This window comes from Emys orbicularis, chromosome 10 (assembly GCF_028017835.1).
Source record: "Emys orbicularis isolate rEmyOrb1 chromosome 10, rEmyOrb1.hap1, whole genome shotgun sequence".
In the NCBI taxonomy this organism is placed as follows: Eukaryota; Metazoa; Chordata; order Testudines; family Emydidae; genus Emys; species Emys orbicularis.
This window is the reverse complement of record NC_088692.1, coordinates 55,662,168-55,679,482: the sequence shown is the minus strand read 5'-3', so window position 1 is coordinate 55,679,482 and position 17,315 is coordinate 55,662,168. Positions and strand designations below refer to the sequence as shown.

General features: G+C 44.0%; 1 protein-coding gene across 2 annotated transcripts in view; it reads left to right on the top strand.

The window, feature by feature from the left end:
* The window catches only part of USP3 (ubiquitin specific peptidase 3), a 63,162-nt gene that overhangs the window by 21,553 nt on the left and 24,294 nt on the right, over window positions 1-17,315 (top strand). Inside the window, exons 3-4 of one of the 2 annotated variants that reach the window (XM_065411941.1) lie at window positions 431-562; window positions 15,602-15,685. In XM_065411941.1, the coding sequence (XP_065268013.1) occupies window positions 431-562; window positions 15,602-15,685 (216 nt within the window). Of the gene's footprint in view, window positions 1-430; window positions 563-4,739; window positions 4,811-15,601; window positions 15,686-17,315 lie in introns of those variants that run through there. The other variant, XM_065411942.1, reaches the window with a different exon arrangement.

Sequence of the window (17,315 nt, the reverse complement as noted above, 5' to 3'; positions counted from 1 at the left end):
GCACTGGAAGGAAAGAGAGCCAGGCTGTAGGAAAAGCGTACTGGGGAGGAGAGGGATAAACTAAATGCTGATGTCTTAATGTGGACAAGGAGAGCTAACATTCTTTTCCTGATACAAATATGTGGCAGGTCATAAGAGACTCATCTGCAGGGGTTGGCTTAGAGACCAGTGTAGAGTGTGTGTGTGTGTGCGCATGCTTGAGAGTTGGGGGGAGAGGAGGAGAGATTTTAAAAGGAGCTTAGCCAGCATTTATAATTGCAAAGTCTTTCATATTTTTTTCATAGAGATGACGTACATATTTAACACACTAACAGCTGCATTTGGGAGTACCTTTTTTTTTTTTAAGACTACTATATCTTTTCCCTTAAGCTTTGGTTAAATAACTGTTTAAAATATGAAGAGTGTTTTTGTGGTCTCTTCTTTCTTTAAGATATGTGAATGGCCATGCAAAGAAACATTATGAAGATGCACAGATTCCTTTAACCAATCATAAGAAAACAGAAAAGCAAGAGAAAGTTCAGCATACTGTGTGCATGGATTGCAGTAGTTACAGTACATATTGGTAAGTAAATATTTGCAGCATGTCAGTTCATGACATTGTTATATATTCTGATGTGCAGGTATTAGTAACCCATTTGGAACTTAGAGAAACATTATATATTTTTTAAAGTCATAGTATACATATCCTCAGCCTTGGCTGTTTTGAAATAGAAACAGTATGTGAAAGCTCTCTCTGCTTTGAGATGTATTTTAGATCTGTGATTAAAGCTAGATTCCTATGTTACAAGTGACATACAGGAGGTTTTTCAATGTGTATAATGTGGATTTGTTTAGTTGTGGCAATTTTTGTATAGAGTGTATCTTTGGAATGCAAATAAGAGTACCAGTCCATTCCAATTCCTCATTTCATAGAGCTAGCCAGTCTTGCACAGAATAAACATTTACAAATGGTTCAAGTGTGATTATGGTCAGAGGAGTGAGTGATTAAGTAAAAATGGCAAATTCTTGCCCAACGGATCTGCTTCCTCTGTGTGTGCCTTTGTGTCATCTTCTCTGCTGACTTTCTGGTGGAAAGACTAGTTTTTCCTGATGGAAGTTTTGCAGAGCGATACAGCTATGAGAGAGGGAGCTAGAACCTACTTGGGTGCGAAATCAAACTGTCAACCAAATTCAAATAGCAGAATCTTTATAAATGGGGATATAAGAGGCAGAACGCAGCCCTGGCTGAGTTTGCTCTGCTAGCAATAGCCCTGTAAACTGAGCAAACAGACAGCAAAGGCAGGGAGTGGTGTTGTGGAAGTGATGCTCACCATCTTTCTCCCTCCTCCACCCCACGCAGAATTGTTGACTGCATCTGTTGTTTTTTTCCTCTCGGATTCAGCATTGTTGCTACATATGTGATTGCTCAAGGGGAAAGGGCAGAATGGGATTTAAATAGCTGTGTAGTTCTGAATGTGATGTTCTCATAACTCTACAGGACAGATCTCCTCCTCTGAATAAGATGAAATTTTGGGCAGGTGACTTAATATCCATGCTCTGATGCCTCAGGTGTCCTGGTGTAAGAAGGAATGGTTCCATATTAAATGTCCTCAGTGAACCCTGGATTAAGTGGTCTCAGCCAAGAGAAATTGTTTAGTGCAGGGGTCAGCAACCTTTCAGAAGTGGTGTGCCGAGTCTTCATTTATTCACTCTAATTTAAGGTTTCGCATGCCAGTAATACATTTTAACGTTTTTAGAAGGTGTCTTTCTATAAGTCTATAATATATAACTAAACTATTGTTGTATGAAAAGTAAATAAGATTTTTAAAATGTTTAAGAAGCTTCATTTAAAATTAAATTAAAATGCAGAGCCCCCCGGACCAGTGGCCAGGACCCGGGCTGTGTGAGTGCAACTGAAAATCAGCTCACGTGCCGCCTTCGGCACGCTTGCCATAGGTTGCCTACCCCTGGTTTAGTGCAAGTCAGAAAATTAAGAGTTCAGGCTTATGTAATACATGCAGCAATACCAAATGCTTTATATGAATTGATAGGCAGAGGAGAATGCAGTTTTAACAGTCTTAGGTGGAGTTTACTTCCATTTATATTTTATTTCTCTGCCAAATGAAGAGGCATATGGCCCAGAGTGATAATGTATTGAAAAACCCTATTGTATATTTACAAAGCAGCAGAGTTGGGGTTGCTGTGTGAAAATTAAGTCTACATTTCCTGATTTACACTGTTAACATGTCAGTCTTAATGTTGCAATGAAGTTCTTGGCATTACATATTCTGTACTCTGCTCATCATCAAAGTAAGCATGTGGATAGGAATTTGATCTGGATAATATTTGGAATGTTTGCTATATCTTTTAATTGCGCAACAGGTTTGAAAGCAGGACTGTTTTATTGTCTATATAATCTGTCAAAATATGCTGAGACTTTATGAATTGCATATCTGATCTCACTGTGAAGTTTCAATGAAATCTCAGAGTGAAGCTGTCTGAATATTTCATTTTCCTAAACAAAAAGCCTTAAGCTCAGAGCTGACAAAGGAAATTGTGAGATTATAATGTGATCTCCAAACACAGAACTATGGAAGTGGTGCAGCCCTCCTTGTGAGAAAGGTACCTGAGGTAGTGTTTTACGGAGTCCGTTTCTAAAATGAAATACATTTACAAGCTACTTATGAGCTCACGCTTACTGAGGCTCAGTGAAGTGTGATAGGATACTTGCATCATTAGTAAAAGAGAAACAGAGCAGCATGCAAAGCTTCTTCCGCAGTAAAGTGAGTAAAAGATTTGAGTCATATTATGGATGAATTGGAATTAAACTAAATGTTTTGCCCTGGGGAATTACTATTGCACTATAATTCACTAGGAAATGAAGGTGGCGTTTTGTGCAAAGTTATGCAAAGCTGGACATGTTACAGAAGCAGAATTCTTCTGCTTTCACCAAAAGGCCTTGTTGCTTTCACTCTAGCATTCGGAAAAGGATAGCAGCATCTGGTCTAATGCAGGTGTCTTCTAGGGACATTATCAAAACTGATTCCATAGGCCATTCAGCGTGGTCAGCATTTTATTTTGTAAATCTCCTGGAACATGTGGGCGAGAACCAGCATCCAGTACCGAAATTCACAGTGCATCAGTTCTAGTTCTATACAGTCTTTACTTCAAAATACTTGTGATCAATTCCAATTTATATTTTGTTGTTGAGGTGCTCATGGAAGAGAAAAATTGGACTAGACTCAGGCTGACGCTATTCAGATTTCTCTATGCTCCTGTAACTATTTACTTCAGTCTGTAGAACAATGACTGTTGCTCAACTAAAGCTTACCGGTTTATGTAAATTGTTAGGTGGATTCCAGTTGTGATTAACTACTGCAATATAACGCTTTTTAAAATGCTACTCAGTGGCTTTATAAATGTAGACAGTATAATGGAAATCACATTTACTTGACACTGTGCCTTTCATGTGAGCATGCGTTTAGGATTAATGTTGGTGTGTCATGCAAACAGTGTGGCTAGCCACTAGTATTCAGAAGTCAGAATAACAAAATAAAATCTTGATATTTTACTTCTGACTCTTAAATCCGTGGGCACACAGGGTTTGTTTCCCTCTTGCAGTTTGTGCATTGAGCTTTGAAGCTGAAAGGTTGTGTGTGGGGAAGGCTGCCTGGCTTTTTGAAAGAGGACTTTGCTATTTCGTTTCCCTGGGTGTAGTAGCAAAGAGAGCTTTCATTTCACTACTATGTCACAAGCCCCCATTTAGCCTGCAGGAAGGCCCTCTGCTGACCAGAGGGCACATCATCTCGTCAGCTTTTAGGAAGTGCTATAGACGTACACACAATAGGGACAGGGAGATTGTAATTATACAAAAATTAAGAGTTGGATCAGCAGTTCTGGAACTCCTAAAGCTCCTGAACATTTCTGTCCCTCAGACTGGCGTGCATACCTAGGGTTTCACTCTACACCAGGGGTTGGCAACTTCTGGCACGCGGCTCGCCAGGGTAAGCACCCGGGCCAGTTTGTTTACCTACCGCGTCTGCAGGTTCGGCCTATTGCAGCTCCCACTGGCCACGGTTCGCTGCTCCAGGCCAATGGGGGCTGCGGGAAGGGGCGCGGGCCGAGGGATGTGCTGGCCGCCGCTTCCCGCCGCTGCCATTGGCCTGAAGCGGCAAACCACGGCCAGTGGGAGCCGCGATCAGCCGAACCTGAGGACGCAGCAGGTAAACAAACTGGCCTGGCCTGCCAGGGTGCTTACCCTGGCGAGCCGCGTGCCAGAGGTTGACGACCCCTGCTCTACACACTATTGTAATAATCTTTGTATAAAATATGCCTTGTGACATATCAGAAAACAAACTCCTCACTGGTGAATAATATCCTGAAATGTATGTAGTAAAGTTATAAACATAAGCTGAAATTAGGTCTGAAATGTGTTTACCAGACAAGTCTGGGTAAACCTGTTTCTCAAAGACAAAGGACTAGCTGATGCCTCTAGCCAGGTGTCAGGAACGTTGATGGGCAATCGCCTAACAAGTGGCCATTCTTTGGCAAGGGAGGGGGCAGGAACAAACAGATCTGTATCTTAGCAAACAGCTTGAAACCTGTTTCCCCCTGAGACTCTTTATTCATGTTGTGAGGACAGAGACAAACTTTAACTAGGGGTAACCCTCAGGAAAAGGGAGACTATAAAAGTGAGGGGCAAAAACACCCCAAGGTGATCCTCCCTATCCATCTTTCTCTCTTTCACCTAAAGACAAAAGAAAACAGCCTTTGGACTTAGGAGCAGATCCTGGCCTGAGACTTTGTTCAGCAGTGTTACTGGAAACATGGGGTAAGGGATTTCACCTTGAACCAAGTCTAGTTTAAGTTTTAGTACTAAGGAAACATATTTTTCTTGTAACCATTTCTGACTTTAATGGCTTATACTTGTACTCACTTAAAACCTTTGCAGTTAAATAAACTTGTTTTCGTCTTTAATCAAAACTAACCCAGTGTTGTGTTTTAAATTGAATTGTGTGGGTAACTCCATTTAAAGTAGCAAACTATTGGCTGTTGATCCCCTTAGAGGGGCAATGAACCAGAAATATCTGAGCTGTCCAGGAGAGGGCTGGACAGTGCAGAATACCCATTCTGGGGGGAAATTTTGGACTGGGAGTGTGTTGGGGTCACCCTGCAAGTGGTAACCAAAGCTGGTGGAAACCAGTGTGTGACTGGAGGGTGGCTGGCAGGCTGCAGCTATACACAGACACTCGGGGGGTGACCTGCATGCTGTTTGTGAGGGGCCCAGGTTGGGAGCTACAGCAGCAAAACATTGTGAGATTCCCCAGGTTGCAGGCAAGGGTAACACAGAACGTCGCTGGTCTGGACTGTGCACTGGAATGTCATACCCTAGTATTGACATGCATAGCTAAGGTATTCTAAATTTTATTTGTAGTTTGCACATAACCTCGATGTAGAATCATAGAATACCAGGGTTGGAAGGGACCTCAGGAGGTCATCTAGTCCAACTGCCTTCTCAAAGCAGGACCAATCCCGAACTAAATCATCCCAGCCAGGGCTTTGTCAAGCCGGGCCTTAGAAACCTCTAAGGAAGGGAGATTCCACCACCTCTCTAAGTAACCCATTCCAGTGCTTCACCACCCTCCTAGTGAAAAAGTTTTTCCTAATATCCAACCTAAGCCTCCCGCACTGCAACTTGAGACCATTACTCCTTTTTCTGTCATCTGCTACCACTGAGAACAGTCTAGATCCATCCTCTTTGGAACCCCCTTTCAGGTAGTTGAAAGCAGCTATCAAAATCCCCCCTCATTCTTCTCTTCTGCAGACTAAATAATCCCAGTTCCCTCAGCCTCTCCTCATAAGTCATGTGCTCCAGCCCCCTAATCATTTTTGTTACCCTCTGCTGGACTCTTTCCAGTTTTTCCACATCCTTTTTTTAGTGTAGGGCCCAAAACTGGACACAGTACTCCAAATGAGGCCTCACCAATGCCGAATAGAGGGGAATGAACACATCCCTTGATCTGCTGGCAGTGCCCCTACTTATACAGCCCAAAATGCCGTTAGCCTTCTTGGCAACAAGGGCACACTGTCGACTCATATCCAGCTTCTTGTCCACTGTAACCCCTAGGTCCTTTTCTGCAGAACTGCTGCCTAGCCATTCGGTCCCTAGTCTGTAGCAGTGCATGGGATTCTTCCGTCTTAAGTGCAGGACTCTGCACTTGTCCTTGTTTAAAACTAGATCAAATAGTTTCCTGCAATTAGTCTCAGACTCTTGGCTGTTTACACACTGGTAGGACTGTGATAGCTGAAAAAATAGCAGTGCCATTACTGAAGCTACCTTTGCAGCCTGAGAGATTAGACACTTCATAAATATCCCACATTTCGGAGAACATAGAAAAATACTTAGAAGGAACATTATATGTAAATATTTGGGTGTAAAGGATTTTGTTTTCCAGCAGATTCTGTTTTTCCCCCCAAGACATCAGTCTCCACACATTGAAAAATAAAATGGGATGTAAATCTCCTCTTATTTCTAGTATGTGTTCTAGCTGCAGTTTAGGACACTAGAAAGCAGTGACTTTCTGCTGTAATGTTCAGTCCTCTTTCTGGTAAGAGTAGCTTGTTAAAGGGGAATTTCCCAAGCCAGTAGATGTGCCTTCCTTCTCTCACCGTATGTATAGAGAGGGGGCTGTGTGTAAGAAATACACTCTTGAATACATTTACGAAGATATTTGAAAATCAAATCTTCCTTTCCTTGTATGTTTAGGGTTCTGTATTTTGACCCTCTGCTAACTCCTGAAGCAGTAGATAGAGTGCAGCTCCCTGTATTGGGGATGAGAGCATGAGTTTCAGGAGATGTGTAGACTCCTGAATTTCAGTTCTTAACAGGTAAATGGCTTTTCAGTTTACTCTAACCAGCCACTATGTGCTTACAAGGAGTAGAGGTTTTGCTTCTCAGGCTAGCACAAAATGTTTTCCCCTGCTATGCTCTTCTGCTCTTTTCCTGTGCACTAGCAGTAAAATGATATTTATAAGAAGCTTGCTTCCTGAAGTATAAGATTTCCTGAAGGATTCTTGTAAATCTGTTTGCTCTGTTCTAACATGCACACAGATGACTAGCACAGCAGGAGAAAGAGTCCTGTTCATATATTTGCGTAATATGCTTCTCGTGTGCGTGTTATCCCAGATGCAACTGGTAGGTCAAATTTCTGACTTCTCAGTCTTGTTGTTCTCTCTTAAAGCAGTGGTTCTCAAACTGTTGTACTGGTAACCCCTTTCACACAGCAAGCCTCTGAGTACGACCCCCCTCATCAATTAACACTTATTTTTTTTATATTTAACACTATTATAAATGCTGGAGGTGAAGCGGGGTTTGGGGTGGAAGCTGACAGCTCGCGACCCCCCACGTAATAACCTCGTGACCCCCTGAGGGGTCCCAGTTTGAGATCCCCTGTCTTAAAGGGATATGGTTCTGTTGATTAAGGTTCAAAACATAGGTTTTGTAAAAATGAAGCTTTTTTTACATTTGAAGATTGAATGAATGAATGAATGAATGAAGAAGAAAAAAAAAGAGAAAAATTACACATTACTTTGTGATGGCTGCTGTCTAAACACTTGCTCATGCTAGTGCATGAAAACCAGTAAGTGAAACTGAAGTATAAACTGTGAGTGGAATTTAAAAAGCCGGTGGCATTAGTTATGAAAAGTAAGTTAAGGTGTTTTTTTTTTTTTTAATTCAATTTAGGAATTTAAGGTGTTAATATGATCAAGGACATTTGATTATTTTAATTATTCTTAACCTTAACCGTATGTCTCTAAACTTCATTCAAGATTTATAAAGCACCTTGAGGATCTGTGACCTAGTGGTATTGTCCAGCATTAAATTTAACAGTTCCCCGGAGCAGTACATTTATGGCTTAAGGCCATTTTTAGCAGCTATGGGGGGCCAGGAGGGACTAGGCTTGGGACTTAAAGCTGAGATGCTAAAAATAGAAAGTATATAAGAGGGGAAAATGCCATGCTAAACCATATAAGGAAGTATTCTTTATAGCCCCCACCCTGAACTACACACTTTATCCCATACAACCTTTGTTAAAAGCATACTGCACATCTGCAATATGCCAAGTGGCACACAGTTCAATCTGTGGTAATCCTAATGATCACAAATTAAAAGAACATGTCAATATTCACCTGGCATTTAGGTAGAAATCTCATTATTTCTTAAACTAAAAAATTGTAGATTGGATTTTAAACATGATTTCTATTTTGATGTTTCCATTGTGCTATTGTTCCAATGCTGCTGTTGCTCCTTTTTTTTACTGGTTTAACTCTAAACTTATCAGTTTCACTTTTGTTTCTAGTCAGTTTTATTTTCCACTCTTTCTGGAGTAAAGTAGTGCTTGAGTTCCCAATGGCTTAAAAGAACTGTCCATTTAATTCTGAAGTACCATGAAAACATTTGTATTGAAAACAGGCTTTCTAAGTCTCTTTAAAAACAAACAAACAAAAAAAACCCATTTTGTGTCTGAGTCTCAAAATCAGGGTTTGGACTTACACGAACCTGAGAACTAAAGAAACATTTGATTGTATATTTAGTGGCAGGCAGCCTGTTATATCCATATATTAGTGGTGTTGTAGTTCCTTCATCTGAGATGAAATGTTCTGTTGCTGTTTCATTAAGGTTGGCTTTCATTACCTGTTTACAGATGTAGGCTGTTACGGAGTCAAGGTAACTAATGTCCCCATTCAGGCAGGAGTATGGGCATGTTGGTGCTAGGAACAACACAAGCCACCTTAGCATCCATCCACTCCATCCTTTCCAGTGATTCAGAGTTGTGATGTGTGTTGCTTGCCCTAAAGTGGTGGGCTCTGTTGGAAGAAACAAACACAGCAGCACCCTGTTAGTGTGAGCAGGGAAGTGAAACTGACCAATGTAAGCAAAGTACTTTTACTTAAAAAAGCATAAATGAATGAAAGGTAAAGCAAACTTAACAGGGCCCTTCCTTTTTCATAATAGGGTGTCACTGGTAACGTCAATGGAGAAAACCTGTTTCTTTATCGGTTTCCTTATATTGGAAATTCTGTGGCTGTATATTTCATACTTGGAAGTGATAATTGGGTCATTTTCAGTGTATGGAAATCTTAGTTGTTTTAAGAAATTTGAGTGAATTTCTTCTCTTGCATACAGCATTGGCAGAAATCCTGTGCAAGCTGATCTTGTGGATATCACTTTCTGCAAAAAGGTGCTCTGCTCCCTTCATTTTTCAACTCCAAACGTACTTAAACTACAACAGGGCAAGTTATTTATATTTGAATTAAGGCTAGTAATAGTTCAAAAAGTCAGCAATATCTCAAAGATTAATGCAGTGAAAATATTGTGAATCGTTGAAGTGTCTCGTGTAGACACTTTGATTAACTGACAAAGCACTGATTCAGACAAGCAGGGGAGTAACTTGAGCTGATTATTATGTATTCACACTTTTTAAAAAAACAAAGCAAGTCTTATACTAGAGGGAAAAGGAGAGAAATGGCTACAGTTCAGAAAGTAAATATTTTCAAGGAAATAAACTTAAAATATAGAAAGTGCTCTTCCTTAAGCTCTGCATAGGAGATAAAATGAGGGGTGCATTTTCATTCAGTAACTAAGGGCTAGTGTACAGGGGTGGCAGTGCATACCAGAGGGTTGTAAACTGTAGAGTGCTCTAAATGCCCCGTGTAGACCCTGCTGACACACTCTAAAAGCTAGCATGCGTCCATGTAGTCTCGTCTGATTCAGTACTATACTAATGTGCACTAGGAACCTTCTGGCATGTGTCAATAGGATCTACATAGGGCAGTTAGAATGCACCTTGCCCCTTTCTTCCCTCCAGCCCCTGTACTGTACTGGTTCTCCTATGGGAAGCATCAGGGTGCAGTCCTTGCATTCTGGTGGCTCAAAGTAGCATTGCAGCTGCACTGACTCTGCCTCCATTGCTCAGAGGTGTTGGGGGCTGAAATACAGCCTGGCTCAGCCTCCACGTGGCTGGGGGTTGTTCAGGGCTGGAGTCTGGGTTTCTCTCAGATCCCTGGCTGCCGCATCTTTTTGAAGCGACACCCCTTGCCTACTTGCATCGTCTCTGGCCCAACAAGCAGCAAAGGGGATGCAGCTGAGTGGCTCTGCATCAAATCCATGGAGGGGAAGGTTTGTCTCCTTTGTTCTGTGTGCATATATGGGCGGGGAATATGAGAGGCTTGGCTGAGAGCAGTCGGGGATATCCTCTTGAAGCAGTCTTCTCCGTGGGACATAAATCTTTTTTCCCATCCTCCTCTCCTCCTCCCCAAATGTGCGTGCCCATTTACTTGTACCTCAAGACAAAAGACAGAGTGGAGCATGTATTTTTCAGACCGTTTTTGCAAGCATTCCCTGAAGGCCTAGTCTCCCTTTAGAAAGAGGCTGCTAGCTGTGCATGTATCTTTAAAGAATTTGCTGCAAAATTCTTGATAGGACTGTCACTACATGTTTATACGGTGCCTAAACAGTGGACCGTAATCTGGGTGAGGCCTCAGCAATACTGCAATAGAAATGTTAAACAACGACGACGTTTCTCCTCCCCTCCTCATGTGTGCAGGATTCCTCTCTGGTTCTGGTTCATCCTTTCTAGACCTCTTCTAAGGCAGCTCCATTTCCTACCATTGTCAGCTTCACTATTGTAGACCTAGTAACTGTGAACACACCAATATTGCATGCTGTAGAATTGTTCTCACTAGTTACAGCTGGTGTATTTTCTTAGAGCAGGCTCTTGCAATGAAGAGTTCTTTCGGGGGAGACCTTTGGAAAGCTTGAGCTGCCTGAGAGTGGATCTTGCAGTTGTTTTGATGCACAGTATTGGGAAGCTGGTAGTCTTAACTGCATGTCAAATTACAGGTTTAAAGTATAGTGAGCTGTTCCGTGGGAGTGGAATATAGCTTCTCCAGAAGTGTGGATTTTGATAGTGGACTCTGCTTAATCAGGAAAGCAGCATGAGCTATCTGCTCTCATTAAGAGATTCTTCCCCTGGGATGAAGATGTAGACTGCTGTGAAACATGCGTTGAAGTTGTTCTATGTTGTAAGGATTCTCTGTTAGCATTTGTTCATTAGCTGTGTTACAAATGCCGTGGGGCCTGATTCTCACTACCATGCAACTTGTGTAATGTCGCTTCTGCAGAGGGGGTGAAAATGCTGCCATTTTGATTTGATAGAATTTTATGCTCACTTTGCATGAGGTATGAAGGCAGTTGGGGAATCAGGCTCTTTCTTTACACAATACAGTTAATGGTTTCTGTTAATAGCAGTCTCCCTGCTGCTGCTTCTCCTGACAGCTTCCAAATGCTTATTTGATTTCTAGACATTTCCATGCCGTTCGCTCCCATTGTACAGCACATACATAAAACCTTCTTAGACAAATAACTTGTAGTGGAAATACATCTTACAAAAACCTATTGGATGAGCTTGTGGTTAAGGCACTGGACCAGGACTTGGAAATTTAGGGCATGGCTACACTTGCTGATGTAGAGCGCTTTGAGTTAAACCAGCCTTCGTAGAGCGCAGTAGGGAAAGCGCTGCAGTCTGTCCACACTGCCAGCTGCCAGCGCACTGGCGTGCATGGGTGGCAGGTTTGTATAATTTTTGGTGGTGCCCAAGTGGATCTGTCCCATCCATAGGACGGACCGGGGCAACCGGCCCGGGCCCTGCACTTTGGGGGGCCCTGCGCTTCAGGGGGACGTGGGCTCCAGGGTGGCCTGGGGGGTTAGCGGGGTGCCTGGCGCCGACAGCAGCGAGCAACCCTGCTCAGCCCCGGCCCCACTCCACCTCTTCCCCAAAGCCCCCCGCCCCGAGCAATGCTGGGAGCCAGCGAGGTGGAGCGGAGTGGGCTGGAGCCAGGTCACTCGCTGCTGCCAGCGCCAGGCCCCCCTCTAAGTCCTCAGGCCGCCCTGGATCCCGTGACCCCCTGAAGCACAAGGCAGGGGTAGGCACCACCATGTTGTGCGACGAACGCTTAACAAAATTACCGGACTTAGTGGCGGACATTGGAGGGGGGAGGGTATTATGTCATTCAATCCATAAAATAGCACACTTTTTGCCACATTGAAAAAAAAAAAAAACAGTAACCTAGCTAATAATAATAGTAATAATTAATAATAAATTCAACTCATATAATTAATGAAAAATGTGTGTATACTGTATATGAGGTTATTACATGAGAAATGAAAATGAGCTTGCTTTGGGATTTTACAAGGCACTTATATCATTTAAACACATTTGGTACCTTGAGGAATGATAACACTTCTTGCAAATCACATAAATAGGGAACCCATGGTCCCCTTCCCTCACCCCATTGCAAAGGCACAGGGGTTATTGCTGGTTGCCCTAGGGCTGCAGAAAACCCTATGGGCAAAACATATGGAAAAAAGAGGATCAATTTATACAGAGTGCTGAAGGGGACTCCCACAGTGCATTAATTAACACTTAATAAATACATCAAAAATAAATACATTACAGAGATAAGAGCCTGTAATGACAGACTTTACTTCATGAGAAGCTCCAGAGAAAGAAGACCCAGAGGGAGTAATGGTAGGGGCAATCTTAGGGAGACCAAAGGGGCTGGTAGAGGGAGCAGACAGAGAACAAGAGTAGAGGCAGAGTCACTGCAGGGTTGACCCAGTCTTCTGCCTCTCCCCTGTGGGTGGAAACACTGATCACTACAGGTCTGTCTCATCTTACGCTGGGGTTACGTTCCGCGGTCAGTGCGTAAAGCGAAAACCGCATATAGTCAAAATTACATTGAGTTTAGTGGCGGGCGGAATCGCCTGCACCACAGGTACAGTATTAAAATTGTTATTTTTCTCTTTTTTTGTTTTTGTTTTTTGTTTTTGCCGACGCGTAAAGCTGAAATCACACATGTTAAATGCGCGTAAGATGCGACAGACCTGTATCACTATAGGAAGGAACAATAGAATGGAATGCCCAGAAGAATGAATGACTTGAGGACAATTTCCTGAAGGGACCCTTACCCTTAAAGAGCTTTTCTGTCTCTGACATTTATATTTCTACACAGGGTGGTTTGGCCCACAGAAATAAAAATCTGCACATCTTCCATGTGTTTTTGGACCAATGGAAAAAAATAGGTATAATTCAAGTGACTTTTAAAATTACCTATAAAACCGAGTTAACAAAATAAATGAGCTTATGAACAACCAGAAAATATACTTCTCAAGTGAAAAAACTACAAATGGATTTCTTTGCAAAGAAATTGTAAGTGTTCTTACAGGAAAAGCCACAAACTGTCTAGAAAGGAAGAGTAGATTGAATTACTTGCCTCAGTGAAATTAAATATCCAGAGAATTGCTGTGCCTGTGATCATGATGACCGGGGCTTGCTCACCTGTGGCTCCCCCTCCCCGTGCTGTGGAGGCACAGCCAGGCAGGTCTGCATCTGCAAGCAGGCGCCCTGCCTCAGGTGCAGCTCCCATTGGCTGTGCTGGCCAATAGGTTGGGAGCCCCCCCCCCGGCCAATGGGCTGGGGGGGAGGGGGAAGGCAAAGGGGGAGATTGTAGGGAGCTCTGGAGCAGGGGAGACAGTGGGGGAGGGGAGTTGTCTGGCACAAAGGGGGGCTCTCTGAAGAGGGGGCCATTGGGGGTCTCTCGGGGGGGCGGCAGAGGCTTGTGTGGGGCGGGGGGTGATGGACCGAGCCAGCTGCAGCCTGGGTCTGTGCTGGGGGGGGGGGGGGGGGAGGGGGAGGAGGAGGTTTGCTATAGCCCTCTCAGGAAGCCCCCTCTGTCCTGTGTATTTTATGCCAGCCCTGGGGTGCCCATCGCTGCTCCTTTTCCCCACCCACGGCTCCATCTGTGTCCCCCCACAACCCCCGGCTGTGTCCTTGTGTCTGTCTGCCCCCACAACCTCCCGGCTCACCGGCTGTGTCTGTGTCTGTCTGACAGGGACAGACTCCTGCTGCTGGCTCTCTGCCCAGGGCTGAGAGCCGCTGCCTGTGGCTCCCTCCCCCTCCCTGCTGTGGAGGCGCAGCCAGGCAGCTCTGGCACCGCCCCCTGCAGCTCCCATTGGCTGGGGTTCCCGGCCAATGGGCTGTGAGCCGGGTCAGCGCGGGGGGGGGGCTCTCCGCAGCATGCAGGGGCTCCGGGGAAGGGGGGAGCTGCCCCCGAGGTGAGAGCACCCCAAAGCACGGGGCCTGGGGCCCAAACATTGGTGGAGCTGGGCCCATCTTCAGGAATATTGGTGGAGCATGCGCACCACGGGCCCATATAACTCGCCGCCTATGCTGGCGTGGCCACATTAGCAGCTCTTGCAACGGCCACAGAGAGCAGTGCATTGTGCATTAGCTATCCCAGCATGCAAGTGGCTGCCACATGCTTTTCAAATGGGGGGGTGGGGTGGTGTGACAGGGAGTGTGTTGTATGTATGTGGGGGGGGAAGTGGGTTTTTTGGGGGGCTGAGAGCATGTCAGCATGCTGTCTTGTAAGTTCAGACAGCAGCAGACCTCTCCTCCCCCCACAGCATTCCACAGTAATGGTTGCTTTGTCTCGGAGCAGATAAGCATGCTGGATGTCAAAGGAGCTTTCAAAGGGCATATCGAAAACAATGACAAGAGTGGCCACTTGACTTAAGGGGATAATGGGACGTTTCCGGAGGCTGATCAGAGCGCAGTAACCCAACACCTCGTTCACACTGAGGCTGGGGCGCTCCAGCGGGGGCGCATCAAACTTTATTCTACTTGCCGAGGTGGAGTACCAGGAGTGCTCTAGCCATGGAGTCGGAGCGCTCTACGTGCCTTGCCAGTGTGGACGGATAGTGAGCTAGTGTGCCCGCAGCTCCTTTAATGCATTGTAACTCGCAAGTGTAGCCAAGCCCTTAACCAAGATCTCCCAGCTCTTCCACAGACTTCCTGTGCGACTTACGTCAAATCACATAATCTGTCTGTGCCTCGGTTCCCCACCCTTTTGTGTCTCTTCTGTTTGGAGTGCAAGCTGTTCAGGGCAGGAGCTTTCTCTCTTCTTGAGTGCGTACAGCACCCAGGACAATGGGGCTCATGGCACGACTGTAATAACAATATTTCACAATCAGTTTAATTATTTGTATTGAGGTAACATACAATCACAGATTTCATTTGCCTGTTCTGCATACACTATAGTTTCTGTCCGAGTGGTATGGCTTTTCTTTGAACCAGAGCCTCTAATGCCAATATCAGTTCCACAGGGCATGTTTGCATTTTGGTGCCTTGGAGTTCTGAAGTAGGACTAATGACACTTGATGCTTTTAGTTTTACTTTTTGGTGGGAAGATGCTAGCTGGAGTCCTGGATTTAATTTTACAAACTGTTGTTTGATGTGGTCTGGGGATAGAGCTGCAGTAGAGAAGAGAGAGCACAGGAGTAAGAAGCTGCCTGCACCTCTTGTAAATAGAAAAACAGTTTTGAGAACTGGGTTAAATTCAGTGTGTTTGAATTTAATCCACTTCTCAAAACTCTTACCCTAAATACCTATTGCCTCCAGTACTTGCTCCCATAGTCACGTGAGCTCGTCTGCTATATCCAGGCTTTGAAGTGCTATACGTCACTGAAACCCTTTACACTTGCTGATTGTTTTTCTTGCAGTTATCGCTGTGATGATTTTGTAGTCAATGATACCAAGCTGGGCCTGGTACAGAAAGTCAGGGAGCACCTACAGAACTTGGAAAAGTAAGTAACCTGCTTACCACTCCCCTCCCCGCTCTGGGTGGACTTGGATATTGTTTAATTTGAATGGATTTTCTTTTGGTACATTGTCCTTGTACAAGCCTTTTCATCATCTAAAAGAGATACCAGGATTACGGGGTTGGGATGACTTCTACATTGAAACTCATGGAAATGCAATTAACAAGCAGCTTTGTCTGTCAGTAGTTCTCAAACTTTTTTACTGTTGACCCCTTTCACATAGCAAGCCTCTGAGTGCGACCCCCCCCTTATAAATTAAAAAACACTTTTTTATATATTTAAGCCCATTATAAATGCTGGATGCAAAGCGGGGTTTGGGGTGGAGGCTGACAGCTCACGACCCCCCATGTAATAACCACACGACCCCCTGAGGGATCCTGACCCCCAGTTTGAGAACCCCTGGTCTATGTGCTGACTGAGGCATTCAGACTTGTCCTTGTCAAGAATATCTTGGGAAACGTCTTGCCAAGAAGCAGGCATGGGTTCCCAAAATTAAGATTTGGTTGCTGGAGCAGAGCACTTAAAGTGGAAATGGAAGAGGGAAATATCCTGATAAATGTTAACTGCGTGGCCTGGTTTCTGAACATCTGAAGATGAGGAAAGCTCATGAACTTATAATAATTGTATACTGAGTTACAGAAGAGCAGTGCTTTATTGTCTAGCTCTCTTCTACTGAGAAATATTATAATCTTTATCATGCAGATGCTGTAGCCAGTTCAGGAGAGCAAAATATTAGGGCTTTCATAGTTTGCTTGGAAACTTTGCAAAATATCTTGTGGAAGTCTAGGCACACACAGGTTCTTCCAAATATTGTTTGTCTGCCCCAGAGTTCAGACACCAACACCACTAACAAGTGGCTGTGATGTTGGAAAATCTTCTGATACTGGTACGCTAAATGTGTCACTTTGGCATCAGAATCTCCCGTTTGGCATTGTCCTAATCTGAGACCCTCTCCACTTCCATCTGCTGTCTCATTTGAATGCGGCTAGGAAATACTAACACTCATTATTTTTCATTCCGTTATTTGCTGGGTTGATAACAAGTGTACAACATGTGGATGAGGGATGTATTTAATATTTAGGGAAGCCTTGGAGAAAATCTGCAACTTAGTTTTTCAGAGGTGAAGGTTGTCACTGTCAAGACCAACTCATGGCTAGTAGCCATGTCCCAAGGTGAAAGCCCATTGCAGTGACTTTATGGTCAAAAGTATTTAAACTATAGACTTGAAACGGCAAAGGAAATATTGAAGAACGTTGCTATAGCACGCTACTTGTCTTTAGGTTTTTTATATTTTAGATTTTGCCTCTTGGCTGGTGCCAGAGCACTCTTGGAGGAACACTGTTATCCTATGATGCACATTTCTATGAAGGAACTTGTTGTTTGGGAGTCTCCCCTCACCCTGGCCTGACAAACACTGATATATTTTGCACACAGCAGTGGAGGATCTAGATACATTAGATCACACTGCAGTGGTGCACTGCATAATTTCTCATGAACCAGTAGCATCTCAACAGTTTATTTTGTGCTTCTTACAGGTTGCCAGCTGTTTTGAATAACTGTAAGACAGATCACTTCTTACTTGGGCACTTTGTCTTCTAAAAGCTTATCTTAAAGG